Source organism: Sceloporus undulatus, chromosome 1, assembly GCF_019175285.1.
Source record: "Sceloporus undulatus isolate JIND9_A2432 ecotype Alabama chromosome 1, SceUnd_v1.1, whole genome shotgun sequence".
Lineage (NCBI taxonomy): Eukaryota > Metazoa > Chordata > Lepidosauria > Squamata > Phrynosomatidae > Sceloporus > Sceloporus undulatus.
Genome location: NC_056522.1, coordinates 105,686,391 through 105,711,526, shown reverse-complemented (window position 1 = coordinate 105,711,526; position 25,136 = coordinate 105,686,391). Strand labels below are relative to the sequence as shown.

At 42.8% G+C, this 25,136-nt stretch overlaps 1 protein-coding gene across 1 annotated transcript; it reads right to left on the bottom strand.

Annotated features, from left to right (window-relative positions):
• Window positions 1–2,860: 2,860 nt before the first annotated feature.
• Window positions 2,861–24,078, bottom strand: ZUP1 (zinc finger containing ubiquitin peptidase 1). Its single transcript, XM_042446418.1, is given in 12 exon segments — window positions 2,861–3,038; window positions 3,127–3,344; window positions 5,521–5,672; window positions 6,448–6,616; window positions 7,815–8,003; window positions 12,625–12,644; window positions 12,646–12,759; window positions 12,761–12,789; window positions 18,048–18,157; window positions 20,511–20,621; window positions 23,612–23,704; window positions 23,898–24,078. Coding segments are annotated over 12 exon segments (1,344 nt in total). The 5' UTR covers window positions 23,989–24,078; the 3' UTR covers window positions 2,861–2,990.
• Between the last annotated feature and the right edge of the window lie 1,058 nt (window positions 24,079–25,136).

The following is a 25,136-nucleotide window of genomic DNA, read 5'->3' as shown; positions in this document are numbered from 1 at the left end:
TGACATGGGTGAGAGGCTTCTCAATTGCTGCTCAGCCAGCTGCTCGGTGGCTGCTGCCAGAGTGACCAGGAACAAAGGAAGCAGCAACTGAGACTGTAGATCTAATATCAAGAAATATGCATAGGGGGGAGGGGGGAGGGCACTAGGGTTGTCACCCAAGATGAAAGGGGGCAGTAGCTGGAAAATGTTTGGGGGTGACTATTAACATGGATTATGTCTCCTTGTAAACATATCAAAAATTTAACAGAGCTAAAGCAGCTGGGAAGAAAATGTTCTGGAGCCAATGAACAGTGAATGAAAAAGGGAAGCATCAACAGTAACAGCTGCTGTAGAACATAGTCCATCATTGTCAAGATATACCTTTTTATGAGATACACCTTGTAACAAAGAGCAAGAGTCAAGGTATAGTGTATACTCCGGACCATCAGTTGTTGGTACACAGGCCACATCCCAATTATAAACAATTGTACACATGTAAAGTCTGTCCAGAATCTGCAGAAACATGCAGATTCTGGACAGCTTTTACATTTGAGTGGATGGCTAAAACATGTCCTTCAATAAAACGTAGAAGACAGGTACTTATTAACATGCTTGACGTGTGCACCACAGCCACAACAACACCCATCCTTTCCTTGCCCAGTGCACACTATGTATCGTGTATTGCCAAAGGCTCAGTCTCATCTGTCAATTTATGACCTAAGGTGTCTGATGGGCTGTGAGGGTAATACAGTAGAGCACCTGCTCAATACCTAGCCCCAGTACAAGGGCTGCAACCTTTTCAACAGACTTGGTGTGTGTATGTGTGGACCAAGATATGTGTGACTCATAATATTTGAGAGTTGATTGCTCTTCAGCTTGTATACTATAAAACTAACAGGACTGTAGGTCTTGATGGATGACAAGTTATCAAAACATCATGAGGAAAGGAGAATGTCATTAAAAGTTATCCTGGAAACATCAAAAATTGAAAATGGCCCCTCACAAGATTGGGACGGGAACCCTGAGGGCAGGGAATTGTTTAAGTAATTGTTTGTTATAGTCTCTGGGAGCCTTTTGGTTGAAGAGTGGGTTAAAAATGCTCTAAGTAATAATGACCATGATTGGGACGTCAGTGCTCTCTCTTACTCTAGCAACTGGAAACAGTTCACTGTTGAGTGAATTCTCATTTTCATTAAAAAAAATTATAATTAAAAAAATACTCACACCGCTGGCTATTTAGTATGCAGTTGGACTCAGTTATGGGGCAGAAGTCTGAGGGGTGGCCTGCAGCTGCCTCCATCATCACCAGATCAGGGCCGCAGCAAGAGCCTGATCTGGCTCTTCCAGGCTGCAAAAAAGGAGCCGTAAAAAGCAGCTCCTTCTTGCACCTTGGAAAGGGTGACATAGCTGACAGTGTTGCAGCTTTACGGTGCTACTTTGGCACTGTGTCATGCGGATACAGCACCAGAAGAGTGCTGTGATGGCATGCAATATCACACTGGCTTGGGGATGTATGGATGCCAGACTCTGCCCCCAGGCCAGCCTTTCCTGCCAGTTTGAACAGCCTGTGAGTTAGGGGGAAAATATGCTTAATGGGTTCGTAGTATTTTAGCAGGAATAGTTCCCCCTTCTGAAACAAACGAAGCATCTTAGCCTGCTATCCTTCACATATACCAGGGGTGGGCCGACAGTGCCTCTGTGGCTAGCTTGTGACATCAGTGCAGTTTTGCCTATCTGCCAGTTCCATCTGGAATGCCCTGAATGAAAATAAAGTTGACGATAGAGAAGCTGATTTTTTCCATTCTCAAAGGCTTAGGTTGTAAACCAAGAAACAGGTCTCCATCATCTCTGTCACCTTGATATCAATTTACAATCAGAAGAGATATTTTAGGCAAGTAGCCCAAATGGGCTCCCCAGCACTGGAAGCTATGCCTGATTGAACCAGATAGCCCAGCCTGGGAAATGCTCGAGGCACTCAAGCTATGATGGGATCTCTCACGATCAGAACTGGCATAATCTCGACTTTAGCACTAGCAATTTGGTGTACTTTGGAGCAGGACAGAACCTCTATCCAACTTCTCCTAGATTCCTCTGTAAGCTGGCTGCCCTACTTGCCCTTGTGGCTGAGTCATCTCTATTCCAGACATGCCTCAAGTGGAGCTATGCATCACAATCAATATAGTACAGTATTTCCATCAGCCAAGCCTACAATTCTTTACTTTCTCCTGCCTTTGTTTTGTTAGTTCTTGTGTGTGTTGATTAGTCTACTAATAAAACTTACAAACCTTATTTGGAATTGCCTCTGGAGTTCTGTGAGGTTTGGAATTGATATACAAAGAGTAAGATCCCAAGCTGAACATTTCCCCAAGCAAGGCTTACTTTTGATTGAGCTGTCTTAATTCCACCATTAAATATTATTTGTGGGTGCCCTTCTGGGACCCAGCTTTTCAGGTAACAAATCACTTTAACTATCATGATTCAGTGCTATGGAATTCTGGGAAATGCAGTTCGTTGTGGCACCAGAGTTCTCAAACAGAAAGGGCTAAATGTCTCACAAAATTACAATTCCCAAAATTCCATAGCATTGAGCCAGGGCAGTTAAAATGATATCAACCTGGATTATTTCTGCAGTGCAGATGAAGCCTAGGAGCAGTTGTACTGTTCTAAAACAGGACAATGTTCATTCAAAACAACCAGAAGTGAACTGGATATTTCTGGTTTGTTTTTTAAAAACACATACAGAAAAACATGCCTGGTGTGGTCCCTGGGGGTGAAAAACTGGTTCCTCATATGGTTGGAAGTTGCATACCATACCTTGGTAATTAAGGACATGTTGATGCTACTTTTCTTAATCTAATGTCAGAGAGAAATCACACTAAGAGACTTTCCCTCCAGCATTTATTATGAAATAATTAAAAAGATAGTATGTACATTGTTCAAGAGCTTATGCGAACACACCAGACATCTCTCCTGCAACATTTTTCCACTGGCATTCTTCAGAATGTTTGACTTCAAGGAATCCTCTGAGCTGTGAAAAGTTGAGAAGCCTTCCTGCGTGCCTTGTAAATGGAAAACAAGGGGAGTTACAATGTAGTATTATTTTTATTCACACTATTTAGTCAGGCTATTATTTTCTGGCATACTTACAGTTTTCTCCTCCACTGACAGCACACCATCTATGGCAACTATTTGGTACTGTTTATGTTTTAAGCCTCCAACAAATCTTCGAAGTAATCGGAGACTGTTTCCATCAATGCCTTTCAAGAGTTTTTGCATCTCTTGTGAGACGGTGCCTGGATCAAATATTAGTAGACACAAGCTTTTGTTCTTCCTTTCTTCTATTCCAATAATAGTACGACTATGGCCTGATTTAAACACACATGCAAAATAAAAACAGCACAAATTTTGTCAGAGAAGGAATGCATTTTTCTGTGGCACTTTGACCATACAGTGTTACCCCAGGTTACGAAAATAATTCGTTCCGCCGCCGCTTTCGTAACCCGAAAGGCTTTCGCAAGCCGAAAACCCATAGACGCTAATGGGGAAAAGCCGCGATTTGGTGCGAAAAAGCGCCGAAAAGCACCAAAATTTCTTTCGTAACCCGAAATAACCTTCGTAACCCGGAACAGTTTTTTTCAATTGGATTTTTTCGTAACCTGGAAATTTCGTAAGGCGGCGCATTCGTATCCCGGGGTAACACTGTAAATCTCTTAATGAAGCCCAAAATTACTGCATCCCTTTTTATTATCTTGAGGGCTGTGCAGACAGCCCAAAGGGGTGGCTTCTAGCCACCCCTTTTGCAGGCATACTGGGGCTGTGGCAACCACACGCAGGAGCATCTATCTGGCCTTTGCAGGGTGCAAAAAGGAACTGCAAAAAGCAGTTCCTTTGTGCCCTGCAAAGGGCACAATAGCCGCAGTGCTGCAGCTTTATGGCGCTCTTTTGGCGCTGCGTCATGTGGCAGCATCAGAGGAGCGCCGTGACACTGCACTGCGGCGCTGCCCTGGGAGCGGAGCTGGGGCATGTGTTGTGTAGATGCTACACCCCGACTCCACCCCCAACTACAGCCCCTTGGTCAAACAATTCTGTTTTGGTATGACTATTCAATGGTGATAAATTTATACAGTGCACCCACGTCATATGCAGGCATGAATACGGTTGAAGCCGCGCCAGAAAAAGTAATGGAGCGCCACCGCAGGCACAAACCCCATTTCACATGGGGTGTGTGTGTGTCCAGAACAGATCCCCCGCATAAGGAAAGGGACCACTGTAACTAAATTTTCTTCAAAAAATAAAAGCTAACAAAGAGACCACATTTTACAACCAAATAAAATACAGTGGTGCATCAACACAAGGAATTAAAACAGCATAAAGTCAAATTCAGACAAGTTAGAATTAAGAAACAAAACCTACAATTCAATTAGTGGTAGACTGAAAATTCTATTGAAAATAATATGTCTTTAGACATGAATAAAAATAAAATAAAAAACAACGTAAGAAACCCTCATCTTTCAGGCCAGGGAGTTCCCCTTTGCCACCAGCAGTTCCTCAGAAGGATGCAGTACATGGAAGAGGCCTTCACCAATGTATCTAAAAGTTTTAGGACAGTGATGGCGAACCTATGGCACGCGTGCCAGAGGTGGCTCTCAGAGCCCTCTCTGTGGGCACACGCACCATCGTCCCAACACAGACTTCACTAGAGTTTGTCATTAGAAATCCAGAGGGATGTGGTACTTTGCAATAAATAAGTGGGTTTTGAGTTGCAGTTTGGGCACTCGGTCTCTAAAAGGTTCACCACCACTGGTTTAGGAGATTCGTGTGGGAATAGGCGGCTTTTCAAGTACAGTAGCTGGGTCTAAAGCTGTTCACGGTTTTAAGAGGGCAACTGGCAACTTCAATTCCACTTTTTTATAAGGAACAAGAGCATAGTGCAAACTAATTTTGTGTTACTGTTTTCTGTCTCCAACAAAAAACAGTTAAGACAACATGTTCTTGAGAAATTTAAATTGCTCAGAAGACATCACTTACAAGCAAAGTGTAGTGTGGACATATTAGAAAAAAAGCCATCAGATAGTTAGCTATTACTATAAAAGATGATTCCCCTATAAAAAGGCATTATTTTCAATATCCACTCCAAGGAAATGGGTAGCAAAAGGTAACACATTAGTATTCCACCATACTTACTATACTCACAACTACCTGACTTTCATTCTTACAGGATTGTATTCAGCAATGGACACTTTAAGCTATTTTCAACAGCACAACACTTGTTGATCACCTGGATATATGATGTCACAACCAAATTAAGTGTAAACCACTCTTACTGAAATAAGACAGATGGCTTAACTGCTCTATGGAGAATTCCAAATCAAGCGTCTACACTAATGCCTACAACCACACCTAAGGATTATATTCGTCACGTCTCTTGTAATGATATATTATTGCACAGTACACATCAAGGAAATGGATATAGAACAGTAATGCAACCTTAAATCCAGGTATATTTTGTAAAAGAGCAAGAAGGTAGGCAGTTGTACCAACCTTGGTGCTGGAGGTAGATTGGTGGCCGGGAGGAACACACTACTTTTGCATTGTTTTCCTTTTCCGAGGAATAATAATTCAATACCCACTCAAACAAACGAGGGTGTGTTCCTGAGGGGCCAGTTGACTGGTGAAAGTCAATGATTTGACACCTGCAAGATAGTTTATTTCAGAATTGTAGGTTATGTCATGACCCCCATGAAAGTGGAAAAGCTGCAAATAACAAAACACTGGATTTTTTTAACCTGAGAGAACACCTCTCTAGGAATCTTTAGATCCTCTACCACAAGTCTGTAGTCAACATCTGTTGGAAGTTGACCATACAATTGCACTGGAAGACCTACAAATGCCTACAGGAGCCTTCTTTCTAGGAATCTTTAGATTCTCCAGTGCAAAATCTGGTGGACGTTGATCATACTGTATAGTCAAGCTGGAGGACTTAGACAATCCTAGAGAGAACATATTAGTCAAATCTGTAAATAACTAAATCCGCAAATGTCAATGCCACGGACGTGAAGGGCTGACTGCAGTCACAAAAAGACTCCTCTTAGTTCAAATCCTTAGTGCTTCTACTACCAGAAAGCCAAAACCCAAGTAATCTTGTCTCTTGAGGCCATCTTTCAGAACAATTATTCTGTCTATTTCAATCTGTCTGCTAAATTGTTTTTACTAGTTTTAAATTTCAATTATTGTCTTCTCTGAATTAAAATGTAGCTCTTTTTAAATGAAAGTATGCATTCACAAGTAAGAATTTTGCTACTGTCAATAGGAGATATTCTCCACATGCAGAACTGATGAACAAGTATAGAGCAGTATTGTTTCTGCTTCTTTTTTAAAAAATATATGAAGGATTGCAAGAATGGAAAAGAAGTTTCCAGACAGCTACTTTGCTGAATACCACTATTTCTTCTAAAAGATCACACTTACTTTAGCCTGAGAGAAGTTAACAGTGAATAAATTTCACATGCTCCTATCCATGCCCTAGTACCCTGTAATTTGCCGTTGAAATGAGATGCTCCTTGGGGATCAAAACCTTCCTTCCAGGCTTCTTCAATCAATGACTGAATTTTTGGAATACAAGGAATTGATGAGTTCTCTAAACAAACAAACAAACAAACAAACAAACAGAGATCAGTAACCTCAGGGATGGAAAGCGATTAGTGAAAACCTCCTACACCAAAAACATTTGTGAAGCCCACTTCTAAAGGATCAATAGCAATTAAAGAGATCTAATTGTGGCAATCATTACAATCATTTCAGGATAAAACAAGCTGCAATCATTAACTTCTCCTAAAGTGATCAAGCATGAAGTGCCTCAAAAGGGTTCAATATTGTCATTCTTATGAGTGCCATTAATGGAACATCACATGCCTCTGAACACTGTGCCTTGAGATGTTGTCAGAATGTAAAACTAACAGAAACATATTTCTTGGTAATGTAGAAAAACTACATTTGGGCAGTTTTTGAATAAAGGCATAGTCTTTGGAAGAGATTTTCTGTACCCAGTGATCAGATGATGGCAGCTGCTCCTCAAAATATCTTGTATAAACTGATGAAATCAGTAGAGCCAGTCCCAATACATTGACTGAGGAGACATGATGTCACTACTTTTTTAATCCATAACATTCAAACTGGAGTGAAGAACTGCATAATGTACCGGTATACAGCCAAACAACATCCTAGGATCACTGACCAACTGTTTTGCCTCCACCCACCCTACAAGCAGGGAGATGAGGAAAGATGTTCTAGCAGAGGAGCAGTTCTCATCTTCAGCACTGCCCACTTTCTTTATATGAAGAGGAGAATCCAAGCACAGAAAAGCTGAGCCAGAAGACGAATCCCATCTTTCCTCAGAGACATTCTTTCTCCTGAATCATACTCTTTTTGTCAAGTGCTGAATCCAGCATATGCCCATGTCCCTGCCTGAAAGCACGTTGTGTTGTTACAACACAACATGAAGGCACACAACAACAGCAACAACAACAACAACAACTATTGTCACATTAGTCCTTGAAGTGAAAATGTTCTGCTCAACTGCTGCCTTATATTTGGTTCAATAGCATCATATGATTTATAACTTAACAAAGGTGGACAATTAAGCCCTACAACATTTTTTACCTATGAGGGGAAAAACTCTTAGATGCTTTTTATACCTGCTTATCATGAATTTTCAACTCACATTATACAGAGATCAAAATGAGTATGCAAAATAGGTCAACAACAGAATACACTATCAGAAAGCATTGTCTGGCAAATGTGACACTGGCAATACATTTCAGTAGCAAAATACAAACCTTTTAAGCACTCTTTATAGACACTATTTCTGAAGAGAGAAGAAAGCAGCATTTGAAAATTCCTGTAACCACAACCCCAACCTTTGTCTCCAGAAGAAAAGTTGAAGTGATCTACTCCCATGGAAAGCCACACGCGTTTTATGTCTTTACATTCATTCTGGTAGTATTGGAACAGTGCTTCTGTAATTCCTAATTTTTGAAAAGAAAGTGAGGGTGGGAGGGAAGACACTCTTCAATCATAGGGGACTTTGTCAAAGGCCTTAATGAATCAAGTTATATTACATCAACAGTATTCCCTTCATCTACCAAGATTATAAAGTAAATAGCAATATATTCATATTGCTAAATGCCCCTTGAATGCAAAAGTGTTGTAATAGCAGTCACCACAAGAACAGCTTCTTGAATCTAGCTATACAGTAGAGTCTTGATTATCCGACCTTCAATAATCTGACATTCCGGATTATCTGACATCGCTGCTCAGTGATTTCTTTACATTTTCATAGGACTGAACTGTTTATACAGTACGTACTGTACCTCACAATGTTGATCAGTGATTTCTTTACATTTTCAGAGGACTGTTTATGCATTACAGTGTTGTTATTGTAACATTACTGCAATGTTACTTTTACTGTTACTGCAGTAAAACTTCAATACGCTTGCAAATCATAGTGATTTCAAGGCTTTTCTTGGACTCTACGGATTGTCTGACATTTTTGGCTATCTATCAGCCTGCCCGTTTATGTCAGACAATTGAGACTCTACTGTAATAAGGCAAACTTTATTTATGAAGTGCATTTGGTGGTCTAGCAAGGCAAAGAAACCTCTTGTATTTCAGAGATCACCACTTAGTTTAATTCTGCTACGGAAACAGTATACAATCGTCCCTTGACATTTACAGATTTGACGCTCGTGGTTTTGAGTATTCATGAGGTCAAGGCCACTGCACACACACTCCTCCTCATCTCTCCTGGGCTTTTCCCCTGGGGAAGGAGAAAACCCAGGAGGGAGAAGTCAGGAAGGGTGAGTGCACCAATCCCGCCCCTTTCCAAGATGGAGAGCTGCTTCTTTCCCCAAGCAGCTCTCTGCCTTGGGAAGGAGTTTGGGGAAAATAATCCCTCACCCTTTTCCAGGACAGGGAGCTGCCTGGGGAAAGACATCAATCTTGCCTTGGGAAGGGGTTTGGGGAAATAATCCCCCACCCTTTTCTGTGATGGAGAGCTGCCCGAGGAAAAACAACTTTCTTGCCTTGGAAAGGGGTTTGGGGAAAGCAAACACACCCTCCTTCCCACTGTTCCAAGGCTTCAGCGAGCTCCCCGGAACTCTCTGAAGCCTTGGAAGGGAAAGAGGGTGCCACAAATGTGTGTTCCCCTGCCCTTCCAGTGCCTCAGAGAGTTTGAGGCTTTGGAAGGGAGATGGGGTGTGCAAGCGCACACTGCTCTTACCCCCTCACTTTATTCACAAATGTTTACTTTCGTGGGCATCTTGTTCCCCTAACCCCTGTGAATGTCAAGGGTTGATGGTATTAACTTTATGAATCAAGTTATTGCAGAAAAAACTTAATGCAATATATCATGATGCTGTGAACCTAAGCAGGAGCATGAAATTAAACCCTTTGAGAGCTTTACCCTCCAAAGAAGACAGTTAAGGTGCCACAAATCCCCAAGGTAAGATCACAATATTTTGAAAGAAAGAAAAAAGATTGTATTTACCAAATGACTACTTCAAGCTACCAATTGCTATGATGACTTTCATTTTAAATGCCCCTGCTGTATACACTGTGATAATTGCTATTAGAATTATTCCTAATGAGCATTGCTGTTGGTGTGTGAGAACCAGCGTGGTGTAGTAGCTTGAGAGTTGGACTACAACTCTAGAGACTAGGATTTAAATCCCCACTCAGCCATGGAAACCCACTGGATAACCTTAATGCTTTTCTGTCTTGAGAGGGAGGCAAAGGCAACCTCCTCCCAACAAATCTTGACAAGAGAACCCTGTGATAGGTTTGCCTTACGGTCATCTTAAGTCAGAAATGACTTGAAGAGACAAATCAACATCATAATCACAGAGTTTTCTTGGCAACATTTGTTCAGAGCGTATTTGCCTTTGCCTTCCACCGAGACTGAGAAAGTGTGACCTAGTGCTCAAGGTCAACCAGTGGGTTTCCCTGGCTGAGCAGGGTATCAAACCATGGTCACCAGAGTCACAGTCTAATGCCCAAATCTCTACACCAAGCTGACTCTCTCACAATTGAATACTGCCAACTGTAAAATGAAGAGTGATCAAATTAAAACAAGTAGTATACTATGAAACTCCTCTATCTATACAAATAAAAACAACTACTTCATGATCAGTCTCTTTTAGAGACACTTTGTTCTTGGTCTTGCTCCTGTAGTGTCATGGGCTGGTGAGCATACAATTCATTGTAACCAACTTGGGCTTTTCCCAAACACCATTTAGAAATTAACAACAGACAATGAGGGGATTGTAACACTCTAACAAGCAAATGTCTTGGCCAGCCCCACTAGCTGGAACATGAAAACTGCCTGGTTGCTTTGGGGGCTCCTCTTGTCTTGCTTTAAGCTGGCACATCTCTCTTCCTCCTCCCCAGAACTAAGAAAAGCCAGATATTGAAATTTTAGCTCGGAAAAGAAGGGCATGTTTGGGGAAATGGAGGGCATGCGGTTACTCTACTCAAGAGCAATAAAATGTTTCCCGCTCCTAATCAAGCAAGTAGAATAATTTCTCTAGAGAAAGAATTTACAGTGGTCCCTCAACATTTGCTAGGGGTAGGAATGAATGATCCCCATGAATGTGGAACCCCCCCACCCCCAAAAAAAACCTGCCAAAAAAGCACAATTTTTAAACCTAAGAGTACACATCTCTAGGAATCTCCAGGTCCTCCAATGCATCTCATGGTCAACATTGCCAGAAGTTGATCACAGAACATGCTGGAGGACCTACAAACACCCAGAGAAGTATTTTTTCTAGGAATTACTAAGTCAGGGTAGCAGCCTTTCTGAGCCGGGCCCAGACAACTGGGGGGGGGGGGGCGAAGCCGGGGGGTGGAGCTTCCACCCTCTGGGGCGGAGGTGCATGCCAGGGGCCGGAGCTTTACCCTCCAGCCCCAGGCCTCCTCCCCTTTGGCCGGCTCCTGATGGGGCCCCAGGCCCCGTCAAGAGGCCGGCAAAAAGTCCTAAGGCCCCTGCCCCGCGCCGTTGGAGCCCTGTAGCAGGGCCCCGGCGACCACAATGGGGCCTCCTAGAGGCCTCCGCCAATGGCGGCGAAGTCTTGCGCGACCTTTCCCCTGGTCCGCGCAAGACTTTGCCTCTAGGCCGCCGCCATTTGTTTTTTCAAAATGGCAGTGAAGTCTCGCACAACCACGGGAAAGTTGTCGTGCAGACTTCAACACCATTTGAGAAATAGAATGGCGGCGCCCGGAGTGGCAAAAAGCCGCAATTGGCAGCGGCAGGAGTGGCAGGGCCGGCCGAAAGGCCTTCGCGGGCCACATCTGGCCCGCGGGCCGGATGCCGACCCATGATCTAAGTTCTCCAGCATAACTCTAGGGTCAATTCTGGCAAAGTTGCACTGAAGAACTTGGAGATTCATAGAGAGAACATATAAACCACAAATAATAAAACCACAAACGTCAAAGATGCAAATATGAAGGGCCAACTGGACATAACTTGAGGACGGTGGATTCCCACCTTGAAAAAAAATAGGTTATAAACCAAAAAAGAATAAGTAGCAGCTTCACAAAACATCGGTACAGATACTCAAAGATACCAAAACCTCTGGCTCATTCTAAACCAGTATCTTGACGGATGGCCAACATGTTCCTGTATTGGTATTACAAATGTATAAGGTGGGTACAGACTGCCGCTTTGCGGCGGTCTCTCCCGCTGGCCGTCGCTTGCTCTGTGAGGGAGCCGCCCAGCCGACCACGCGGCTCCCACGCGGAGCAAAAAGAGTTCCAAAATGGAGCTCCTTCTTGCGGCGCCTCTAGGACGTCGCAGGCGCCACTGGCGCATTCGCGACGTCATAGGCCCGCGACACGTCTGGACCTATGCGTCCGATACGTAAACAGGGCGGCCCCCATGTGGAAGGGCGCCGCCATGTTGTACGTATGGAATACGCTAAGGGTTAGGGGGTGCGGAAGCACGCCGCCTTCCTAACCCAATACGTATTCCATACGTATTTTTTGGCGGTCTGTAACCCGCCATAAAGTGGATTTTAAGTATCACCCATGTCAAGGTCAATTTCAAGGCATATATCATCTTATTTAATCTGCTGACAGGGAAATAACTATTTTGTATCTGCTACATATATCTTCATCTCAGCATTTACCTTTTAATAATCCATAATTCATAAAACCAGGGATTGGGAAAGGGCAACCAACAAGCTGCATGTGGCCCCCAAGGCCCACTTTTGCTCAAAATTCTCCCTGGTGGAGCAGGAAGGAATTTTGTCACATTGGGCCCCATCTAAGCAGATATTTTCCCTATTTTGTGCCATTTTCTTGTTGAAAAGAAGTCTTTCCTGGACCTAAACTTTGGATAATGTTCTGTTGGAAAAAAAAAAAAGCCTCTCCTGGACATAAAACAGGCAAGAGAAGCCCAAAAATGTAGCAAAATTGCTTCCCACTTCGGGGAAGCATCTGGAGGGGGAAAAATTAAACATAGGGAAGGTGGCAGGCACCCCTCCAAGTTCCTAATGGGGGAAATGAGCCTCATAACACCAAACAGTTGCCTGCCCCAATAAATTTAGACATCTAATTTAGGCTTTCAAGGATGTTAATGTTTCAGTTACTTACCTGAAGTCTTTGTCTTCCCCATCAGTGCCAAAAGCCAAAGATTCCATCATATCAGCTTTCCTCTTGTGATATAAAATGGTTGCATTCTTCCAAAAGCAACATCCTTTTTCCATGTTCTTCAGTGACTGCTGTTGTTCCTCCAGAGCCATCTAAACCATACTGTCTCTGTTAAACAGAAATTACACGTTGAGGGGAAAATAAACAATCTAAAGAGCCTTCCCTATCGGGTGCCATTTACAGACTTGGACTTTAATTCCCACCACCTTTGTCACCAGAAAAGTGGGCTACCACTGGATCTGAGGGAACTTAGGGCCTGAACAAACAGGCCAGAATAAAGCTGCTTCGGGTCACTTTGGAGGTACAGTGGTACCCCGGATACGAATGCGCCGCCTTAATACAATTTCCGGGTTACGAAAAAAATCAATTGAAAAAATTTCCGGGTTACGAAGGTTATTTCGGGTTACGAAAGAAATTTTGGTGCTTTCCGGCGCTTTTTCGCACCAAATCGCGGCTTTTCTTCCCCATTAGCGCCTATGGGTTTCGGCTTGCGAAGATTTTCGGGTTACGAACGTGGCGGCGGAACGAATAAATTCGTAACCCGGGGTACCCCTGTATGCTGTTTAAATGCTGCAGGCGCCTAAGAGGCCGGAAGCCAGCCAAAGCCGCTGCAGTCCTAAGGGCTTTGGTGCAGCTTCTGGCCTCTTAATGTGTGTTGTCATTTAACAACATACATTGTTTCCCTCATATTTGCGGATTTGATATTTGCGGATTATCACGGATTTGATTAATAGGTTCTCTCTAGGAATATCTAGGTCTCCAGTGCAACTCTATGGTCAACCTTAACTAAAAGTGGCACTGAAAGACCTAGAGATTCCTAGAGAGGATACACTACTAGGCATTTGTGGTCAGTGTCTCTCAGACGTTGGCAGAGTTGCCCTGGAGACCTAGAGATTCCTAGAGAGTGTCCCTCAGGTAAAGACATGGTGTTTTTTTGTTATTTGCGTTTTTTCCATATTCACAGGGGTCTTGTGCCCCTAACCCTAAGCGATATGGAGGGAAAAGTGTACTTCCAAAGTGACCTGAAGCAGCTTTATTTGGCCTGTCTATTTGGGTCCTTAGTTTCAAACATCTGAGGGCAGCAGGTGGGTGAGAGTATTGTTATCACATACAGACCAGCCTCAAGAAGTGCTTATATACACAATGGATGGAATATGATAAAGAACCATGGAGTCAATTAGAGCACAACTCATTGCCTGCGAAAAAGTTAAGTGTAATCTCTGATGCCAGAAAACAAGATCTGGGATGTCTGGAATGTGACTCAGCTTTGTAAACTAACCTCTTCATTCTGTAACTAAACCTAGGGGCTCGAACAGACCACCCCAAACATCTGGACCACCCATTTTCCCTCTGGAGGAACCTGCACAACTAAAGCAGGTTCTTTTGTGCGCACAGGCAGGATTTCATCATGCTCCATAGCGTATAATGACACCTGCACACACAAGCGCGGCACCTGGAGGTGTGGATGCAGCGCCAGGCTTCCGTTGTGGACATGAACTACATATGGATGGTGCAACATAAAATGTGGCCATCCATACGTATTAGGGTTCCAGAGCGTGTGGTTGCTGCGTGGTCTGGAACCCTAATTCGGCACTGACACAGCGCTTTTGGCCCATCTGTTTTGGGCCCTAGGGAGAAAAGATAAGTATTTCGAAAACAGTAGAAGCAACAGAGGACTTCATCTTGGTTTTTGATTGAAACCATAGAGCTACTGAGAACAGTACTTTACTAGCTGAGCAGAGCCAGGTGCTCTCTAGACAGAGGCTCCCAGCATTACTGATTGCAGGGCACGCACAGTGATTCCACCTTTTGGGGAACAGCTCTATAGTGATTCTTTTGTAAGAAGGGGAAAAATAGTGAGAAAATATGGGAGGGTCACAAAAGGAGAACTTACAATCAGTCTTTGAAGAGTGAACAGCAGAAACTAAGCAAACCAGCTGCAGAAACGGACAGGAATTCAAGCAGAACCAGCTCTCTACTAAGGCTGCACCTACATTGCAGAAATAATCCAGTTTCCCACCACTTTAACTGCCATGGTTCAATATTAGTGAATTCTGGGAATTGCAGTTTGTTGTGGCAGCAGAGCTCCTCAACAGAGAAGGCTAAATGTCAAAAAACTACAATTCTCAGAATCCCATAGCAGTGAGCCATGAGTTAAAATGGTATCAAACTCGACTACAGTATTTTCTTCAGTGTGGGCGCAGCCTAAGCACTAAGGAACGAGCTTTAATCTTGGCCCTCCAATGGCACAGAAATTCCTGATTACAACCTAGCTGAATATAAGTACATTCCATCCTGATGACTTATAGCTTAGAAAGTAAGCATCAGGTTGCTGACTGCGGTTAAGTGCTCCTGCGGTTGCTTAAGGACAAATAAACAAAAAGACTAATTGGGGGAAATTTTAGGTACCACTGTTTTGATTAAGTTCATTTTTAAAAGAGTAATACTTCCATGTATTACCATACAACTCAACTATAGTCAACCTATGTAATGTCGAGAACAGACTTTGGGGCCAAAAAAAATTGTGGATTTTTATATAACCATGTAAAGTCAAGGGTTAAAACTTAGGGGCATAGAACAAAGAAGTGTAAAAGATGATGGAAAGGAAAATGAGGCCAAAGTATGTGCTACTATTTTTTCCCACCCAGACATTAAAAAGGCAAGAAGCAGCACTGCAGTGGAGAAAGTAAAGGGGGTTGTGCTTCTTTTAGGTTCTCTGGGACGGACAAGCTACACCTTTTGCCAAGTCAGAGAAAGGCATGGTTTCTTTTTTTTTAAGGAGTTAAAGTACAGTACATTGGCTCATGGATAAATCAACCCAGTTTTTTTTGGGGTCAATTTTTAAATTAACATTCCTAGACTTATGTCTATTTTGTAAATGATACACCAAAAAACGAGCAGCAAGCTTACACTCACAACAGTATAAAAAAAGGGGACAACAAATGATATCTATTATTGCTTAAACATGTCTTAGTTTCCAATGTACAATACTATAATCAAAATGACAAGATACAATGGTAAACTACATCAACAATGGCATATGACAAATCAGGGTAATCAAAGTCAATGTAAACATGTCTACAGTGTTGGCAGTGAATGTATTCTACTGCACAACACCAGAATAATTCAGTCTAGAAAGCACCATAAATGGTAACTTGAAGAAACATACATGAAGTTGGAACCTGTAGTTTTACTGGTACACAGTTCTTTACTGTGGATTTCCAGCTGTTTCAGTATTCACAGTATGTATTAAGACGGCCGTTTCGACTCTACAGAAGTATTCATCATCATTTGTGGGTTATTTTGCCGGATTAATAGTGTAAGTATTGCATTCCATTCTTCTAAATACACAAGGTTAACAATAATTAATACAATTAATTACCAATCAATAACAAGATACACCATAGAATACAATTAAATATAAAATTCCAGGATTAAGCTACATTGGTTTAATCCTGGAATTTTATTTTAAATTGTATTCTATGGTGTATCTTTGTTTGGATGGAATTATGTATTAATTATGTTAACCTTGTGTTTAGAAGAATGGAACGCATAACTTACAATATTAATCCGGCAAATAACTCAAAAATGCTGATGAAAGACTCTGTAGAGGTCAAACGGCCACAGAGATCCCGGAGGTAGCCGTCTTAATACTGTGAAGTACCATTTATGAGTGCTTTCTAGACTGTGAATTATTCATGGTGTTGATCAGTAGAAATCATTCACTGCCAACACTGGTAGACAGGTTTACATTGACTTTGATACCCTGATTTGTCATATGCACATTGTTGATTGTAGTTTACCATTGTATCTTGTCATTTTGTATATAGTATTGTACATTTGGAAAATAAGACATGTTTAAGCAGTAATAGATATCATTTGTTGTTCCCCTTTTTTCTATATATTTGTAAATGATACCAAGAAATGTAATAGAGTACATTCCATTCAGGCCTTGTGCATATAGACAAGTACATAGCAAGAAAAGGAACTGTCACTAACAGAAACTGAAACTGATTCATTTTTGCCCTTCTAGATGCATAGACACTTGCTCTAATGCAGATGGATGAGAGAAGCATTTTAGCAGAAACATCGCTGATTTTTTGTCCTTGTCGTTCACTCTGAAAATCCTGGTTTCCCCAGATATTTTCTACTAATGTCTTCCCTATATTGAACTATTCACCTCAAATTCTTAAGAGATAAAACCTTGTCTCAAGGCTCTAAGCTTTCATTTGCTGTGGCCCTGTCTTCCTACAAACCTTGCAGTTGCAGGGTGAGGGTAATAAAAAAAAACCTAGTGCAGATTCTCAGAACTTTATATCCCTGAAATCCCACTGCAGATAGAGAACTCCTCCTAAACTATTGGGCTGGGTCATATAGAACTACAATATGTAGGATGGAATTGCATGAAACTGGGTACCAAGCCTATATGTGGGAGGAAAAGAAAAGAATGGTTGCACAAGTATGGTGCGTTACAGATGGGCCCATGAGGTGCTGTCGTTACGCGCGAGGGGTGGCGCTTCCTGATGCGCCTTGCCCCTTGTGCGTAATGAGTGCATCAAAATGGTGGCGCCCTATACAGATGGGCGCCACCATTTTGACGTTGCGGACGCATAGCGTCCGGATGTTGCGCGGCGGAAGTGACGCCGCTCTTCCGGGGCACAGAAAGAAGCCCCATTTTGGCACTTCTTTCTTGCTGCGCCCGGGAACCGCGCGGTTTGGCTGCTGCGGTTCCCGGACGCAGCAACCGGCAGCGGCGTGAGACTGCCCATTTTGGGCGGTCTGTAACGTGCCTTAGTTTGTGCTACCATCAAATACAACCCATTGCCATTTTATTATGAATAATATGTCAAGGAATAAGGTAAGAAGATTAAAAAATAAACAAAAATTGAGTCAGAGTAGAAGCTTTGAGGCAAAAGACTGAGAGGATGCAACAGAATCTTATCCAATCATACATATGCAACGGAGATGCCAAATCCACAGACTGTTTTCATCCACACTAACATTTTTGACAAAGAGTAAAATGCTTCCTTCAGATGAGAGCAATATGAAGGAAGAGGCTGACGGCCTTAAGCTCCACCATATATCATTAGAGAGGAGAGAAGACCTCACTACACACTGCAATCTTTTCAAACCATTGCTATTTATGGAATACGGACTGACAAATTTGCAATGCTGAAGAAACTGAACTTAGCAGCTTATAAAAGACTCTCAGCACAACCAGTTCGTGCCAAGTGCCAAACAATATTACTATATGCATATGTGCATAAATCTACCACACATTTTCAAGGCACTTGCTCTGTTATTTATCTAGATGTAGTAACATAGCAATGCTGGCAGAAATGTATACTCTAAAAGCAACAACTTACCTGTAGCTTTTGAAACTCTTCTCTTTCTTGTTTTGATGTTTCTTCTCGTCTTTGTCTATCTTCCTCATTCTGAAGCTGCTGTGCCAATTCTAGGTCACTCAAGTTTCTGCCTATTGTTAAACCACATTATGAAAAATACAAACTGTCATCTTGGAGAATGTTAGGTACATCTGATTATCCTGGCTGAGATAATTTCCCTCATCTGAAATGCCTGGGACCAGAAGTGTTTTGGGTTTAGGGGATTTTGGAATATTTGCATATACATAATGAGATATCTTGGAGATGGGACCCAAGTCTAAACATGAAATTCATTTATGTTTTGCTTATGTACATAGCTGGAAGGTAATTTTATACACTACATTTTAAATACTTTTGTGTATGAAACAAACATTGTGTGCACTGAGCCAGAAATTAAAGTTGTCACTATTTCATACACACATGTGGATAATTTTGGATTTTAGGGTATTTTGGAATTTAGCGGTAGCTGACTGTCTCCTGGGAAATAAGCTGTGAGACTTCTAGCATTCCAGATAAGAGGGCTGGCTGCCTGTTCTATCAGTTCTGATAGAGACTAGGCTGGCCCCCTTATGAAGTGATGTAATTCATACCTAGGTTGTACAATGGGCAGCAACTCAAGACTGTTGACAAGTTTTGAAATTATTTTCTCAGAGATGCTCAAACGTTTTTAAGCCCTGTGGATCAGACTGGGGCAAGAGCAGAAGGGGGAAGATTTCTTTCATTGCTTGAATCAGAATCCTCATTCATTAGACTTTATTCTTTGGAATAGCGGTATATAAATTAAAAAAAAAACAAATTCAAAATGTGAACTTTCAGAGCAAGAGCTGTGGCCTATGTCTTAGTACTGAAAGAGAGAGAGAGGGATAAGGACTGGCACTAGTCATAAGAATAGGAGCTTGCAATTTGTTATACCTCTGTCTTAGCGTGACACTGATGATTGTGCACGCCTTTTGCAACCTCTGCCCAGAAAAAAAAAGGATAACTGATAGAGCAGTGGAAGCCCTTGAAAAGACAGAAAAGAGGATCTGGGTGCCTTTTAAGGCTTGTCTCTGCCTCCTATGTTCATAGTTTTCAAGCATCTCTTCTGCTTTGGCATAAACAAGAGAAGAGGCAAGCAGAAAGAGGGCACTCATCAGGAGGAGAAGGTTCTTTACCTTAGACATCACATTTTCTTGCCCTGAGCTGAAAGCTGGAAGTTCAGTTCCCCAAAATGCCTGGGCAGTTTCCTCCCCTTGGGTCTCTGTGGTGTTGGCAGCAGGACAGCTGCTGCCTGATCCTCAACTTTATCCCTGGCATCCTAAAAGGCTGGACATTGGCAGTGCAAATATGCTGCAGAATAGAGGGATTTCACCTGCTAGACCTGCACTGATTCCTCCACTAGCTCTTATCTGAAAAGGACAAAGCCCCAGACATGCCTGGACTAACTTCCTCAGTCCATGAGAAACAGGCCACAGTGAGTAAAAAGGTTTCTTCAGGTGAGGGAAAATTTCCACTTGGGGGGGATATGCCTGAAGAATAGCATTAATGTAGAGAGCCTTCTTGTTGATATTGTTGCTTTTATAACTGCTGCTGTAAGAGAGATTTTGTGAAGCAAAGAACAAGAGAAAAGCATGGCCTATGGGGGCATGGAACAGGTATGAAGGCTGGCCTTATCAGGGGTTGCTCTCACTAGAGGTCATTCCTAAATGTCTGTACCATTCCTATCTAAAAGGCAAGAGAGAAGGGCAACTCATCTCGAGACATTCAGGCTTTCACTCTTGGGTACCTACTACAACAAATGTATTCCCAAACATTGGTCCTCCAGATGTTTTGGACTTCAGCTTCCAGAATTCCTGACTGTTGGCCAAGCTGGCTAAGGTTTCTAGAAAATGAAGTCCAAAACAACTAGAGGATGAAAGTTTGGAAACCACCATGTTATACTTTAAAGGGACACCAGACTCTCCCCCGCCCCCCACAACAGATAAATTTGGCTACTTCTTTGGAAACTCTTTCCTTCCCCCAAACTAACTGGCACACTAAGAAGGGATGGGAAACACTCTCAGGATGTGCAAGGGGAGGCTTAGCCTTTCTTTTCCAAGCTGCAATCCCTTCCTCATTATGCTTCCCCGATGTGTATTAACTAGGTTTGGGAAGAAATATCCCTTTTGTGGAGCTGGCGCCCTTCCTAGGAGTTAATTTTTGGGTGGGGTTAAAGGTGACTGTGGACCTGTACAGAATGCAATCCAAAAGTACAGAATATAATCTCTGACAGTAGAGAAGCTGTTTCTATATTTCATAATATGCTAACATAACATTATGATGTTCTAACAAAGAGTTTCACTTTTCTTAGCACTATAGGGGAAAGGGCAAGAAAGTATATAAATGTGTAGGGTCCAACATCTTGTCCATCTTACCAAACATTTTAACCAGTAGGGGGAAAATGTTTCCCCTAATCTTTCTAGTTACCTTCTAAAAGGCTGCATTCCTCCAAGTGGAGTTCAACATGTTCCTGTAGGACTGGGTAATCTGTACAAACAAGCTGACACATTGGGCATTCATAGAGCTGCTGACCATTTTCTGTATGAAGGGAAAATATTCAGGATACATTATAAAACCCATCATTCAGCCAGTGACACACGAATGCACCATATTATTTAGCACTGACTAGATAAATTTCTCTCACAAGACATATCTAAGTTTCTGTCCCAAATATTTGACTCTCATATTTCTGTTGGAAGGCCCTGATTATTATTATTATTATTATTTACAACAGTCAATATTTCCAACAATAAGACAAAAAGTAAAGGCTCAGGGTAACATGAATCAGCCGTTGTTCTTGTGTGCCTTCGTGTTTGACTTATGGAGAAGCTATCATGGGAGTTTCTTAGCAAGCATTGTTCAAAGAAAGGTTGCCTTTGTCTTCATGGCTGGGTGTGTGTGATTTGCCCAAGGTTACCCTGTGGGTGTTCATGGCTGAGTGGGGATTCAAACCCTGGTCACAAAACCTCTACACCATGCTGGCTTTCCTCAATCAAACCTCAGAGGAACTTATATGGCAGCCTCTCATTCTGCCCTCTGTATCCATGGATTCTTTAACCACGAATTTAAGCATCTATGGCTTAAAATTTCCCCCAAAAAATATAAATTCCAAAAAAGCAAACCTTGATTTTGCCACTTTTATAAAGGACACCATTGTACTATGCTATTATATTTAATGGGATTTGAACATCTATGGGTTTTGGTATTCACGGTGTGTGTGTTTCTGGAACCAAATTCCAGTGGATACCAAGAGCCCACTGTACACCACAAACTACCTCCAACAGGTCCTCACTGGATCTGGTCCACAGCCTCCTTTAACCCTGCCCCCTCCCCAACAGCCTGAATGTAACTTCTAGGAAAGGCCACAGATACATATTTCTTCCCAAACCCAATTACTGAACATAGTGGAAGCATAATGTGGAAGAAACTTCAGCTTAGGAAATAAAAGCTAAGCCTCTCCTTGCACACACTGAAAGTGCTCCCATCCTTCCATAGTGTGCCAGTTAATTTTGTGAGGGAAATAAGGAAGTGTATGTGTATGCATGCATGCATGCATGTGGGCCCCATGCTGGGAGAAAGGCAGAATATCAGGTTGCTAGAATGAAAACTGGAGACAGCCCATTAATGGCTTTTTACAGCAGGGAATTTGAGCTGCTGTTGCTTGTCACACAACCAGGCAACCAGCACCATCTGCTGATTTTTTTTCTCCTATGCAGCCTTTAGCAATATAGGTGCCACCTTGTTTTCAGTCTGGCAACTCTAAATAAATTAAACATGAATAAGAAGGAAAATGAACGTGTAAGAGAAAATGAAAGTGTGTGGTATCATTGAAAGATGACAGGGATACGAGTAGGACTGGAAAACACGTAGGTGTCAGGTAGGTAGGGGTGTGTGTGCGTGCTATGTGTGTGCAATGAGCTACCATTGCATGAATAGGATATACAGAAACTTTGTGTGACTGGAAAAGTGCAAGGTAGCTTTAGTTGTTGTTGTTGTTGAAGTTGTGTGCCTTCAAGTCATTTTCGACTTCCGGTGACCCTAAGCCAAACTTTTCATAGGGTTTTCTTGGCAAGTTTCTTCTGAGGGGATTTGCCATTGTCATCCTCTGAGGCTGAGAGTGAGAGACGTGCCCAAGGTCTCCCAGTGGGTTTACAGGGCCAAGACAGCGTCTCCCAGTGTCCTAGTCCAACTTCCAAATAGTTACACCATGCCCGCCCTCACAACGTGGCTCTGGCCTCACCTATATACACCTTTGCTCAGGTAGCCCTTAGAAAATGCAGGTTTCCAGCTCCAGAGTGCATCTACACCATTTGGCACCACTTCGAATCCTGGGATTTGTCGCTTTACAGGGTCTTCAGCCTTCTCTGCCAAAGAGTGCTGGTGACCCACAAAACTACAGATCCTGGGATTCTCTAGGATGGAGCCACGGCAGTTAAAAGTAGTATCAAACCCCATTACTTCTACAGTGCCACTCTGAGTCCCAGTTTTGGGGGGAAAGTGGGATATAACTAAATATAATAACAATAACAATACAGTGTAGATGCAACCTCAGTCTTCCCTCCATGACCCATTTTTCAGGATCTGAGGTGGAGGAGGAGGAAGTGCTAAGACTATGACCAGAAGTCTTCCTTTTCCAGGACACATCCTACATTTCAACCTTCTCTTCTGGGGAAATTCCCAAATGTCCTCCATTTTGAACATGGCTGAGAAGCATGAACTGACATTTCTCAGTTTTGAGCTTTTAAGTTGGCCATGCGTTACATTTTTTCTTGAATGTCCTCCATTTTCAGCATGACCGAGAAGCATGAACGTACATGTATATGAGGGTTTCTGGCTTTTTAGTTGGTCCGGTCCTCCATTTTTCTTGAAGGTCCCACATTTTGCGGTGCCTTGATCCCCTTTGTGGTTATTAGGACATCCGGTCACCCTGTGGATGGAGCACTTCTCTACAAGCTTTTGGTAACGCCAGGGCTATTCCCATTAAGTACAGTTGACATGCCCCACTCACACATGTGTTCTTCCTCATTGCGGCACCTGTTAAAAAAGGGACTGGAAAATTGTGAAAGGAAAATTGAATGAGTATCTTATCAACCATCAATTCTTTTTCTGTCTCTGCTAAGGAAGTTGGGTAACTACAATGACGTGTGCTGTTCCCGCATCATTGGGGAAGCCTCTTTTATCATGTTGTCAATGCGTCATTGAATATTTTTGTGTACGCATTTGTACCTTTTTCTTGTGATATATGTTTTATGTGGATAATTGTTATATGTTGAATAATATTTTATGTGTGAGATACATCAATAAATATTATTTAATAAAAGAAAAGAAATGTAAATTCATGCTTCTGAGTCATGCTCCAAATGGAGGACACTTTGGAATCCTTCCAGGGCAGAAGACTGAAATGGAGGACATGTCCTGGAAAAGGAGGATGTTTCTGATTACCCTGCATGTAAGGCCTTCAAGGGGGAAAATGTAGAACATTATAAAATAGAAGCTAGAAACACTTAATATAAACCCTTGCTCCTTACTCAAAATGGAGGGCACTTTGGGATCCCTCCTGGAAAAGATGGAGGACAGGTCCGGGAAAAGGAGGACGCATCTGACCGCCCTGAATGTAAGACCTTCAAGAAAAATGTAGGACATGATCAAACAGATGCTAGAAACACTTAATATGAACTCCTGCTTCTTAATGATACTCCAAATGGAGGACACTTTGGAATCCTTCCTGGACAGAAAGCTGGAATGGAGGACGTGTCCGGAGAAAGGAGGACGTGCTGGTCACCCTGGAAGGATGCTCCGCATCTGAACACTCACCGCGGGCAAGAGATGGGGAGACAGGGCCGCGGGCAGCCGCGTAGGAGAGCAGCCCGGGTCCCTTGCGCTCCCTCCCCGCCGGAGGTTCCATCTGGCTCCCAAGAACGCTTCGAAGAAGGAGGCCGCCGCCGCCGCCGCCGCCGCCGCTCTCACCCACTGCGCATGCGCAACCGATGGTCCTAGAACTCCAGCGGGCCGAGGAAAGAGAAACCTATCCGCCGGCAGGGAGCGCTGCGCATGCGTCCTCCCCTCTCTGTTTGACGTCATAGCTCTGCTATTATTCTACTTTTAACTGCCGTACAGAAACATTCTGAAGAACACCGGAAGTAATTCTGGTTTGACACTTTAACTGCCATGTGCTTCTGGGAACTGTAGTTTGTTGTGGCACCAGAGCTCTCGGAAGAGAAGGCTAAAGTAAATTATCGCACTACTCCTCCCTCCATAACTGTCATCTTTTGGCCTCTGAGGGAGAGAGTAGGCTGGCCCAGCGTCATCAGGGGCTAGCCTGAAGAAAGAGGCCCCTCTCTCCATAATTGTCATCCTTCAGCCTGTGAGAGAGAGAATAAGCTGGCCCAGCTCCATCAGGTTAGCCTGAAGAAGAAGAGCCCTCCCTCCGGTTCATCTTCCTTGGTCCAGGCCTCAGAGGGAGAGAAGAATGCTGGACCTGATCCCCCACCACCACCATTCCCTTCTCCTTTTGTGTCGTGTCTTTTTAGATTGTAAGCCTGAAGGCAGGGAACCGTCTATTATCCCCTCTGTTGTAAACAGCTCGGATTCCCAGTGATTGGGCGGTATATAAATAAAACCTATTATTATTATTATTACACTCTTAGAACGTTGCTATTCCACTTGAACAGCTCTGGCTGCCTCCTGTTGCGTTTTGGGGTTTGTAGTTCAGTGAGGCCTAAGAGCTCCCTGGCTGAACATTCTAAATGCCCCCTCGGTAAACTACAAGTCCCAGAATGCAACAGGAGGAAGACAGAGCAGTTAAAGTGAAATAGCTAAATTTATTGTATTATTGTTAGCCACCTCAATCTGCTTGGAGAGGCGGGATACAAATAATAATAATACTGTAATAGCAACCGTTTTAGGACCGTGGTGTGATAATCTCCTTAATGTTTCACAAAACTACAGTTCCCAGAATTCCTTAGCATCGAACCAGGGCAGTTAAAGCAGTCTCAAAACGGATTATCCCTGCAGTGTATTTCGGACCCATATTTTCTAATGTCCCTAATATGT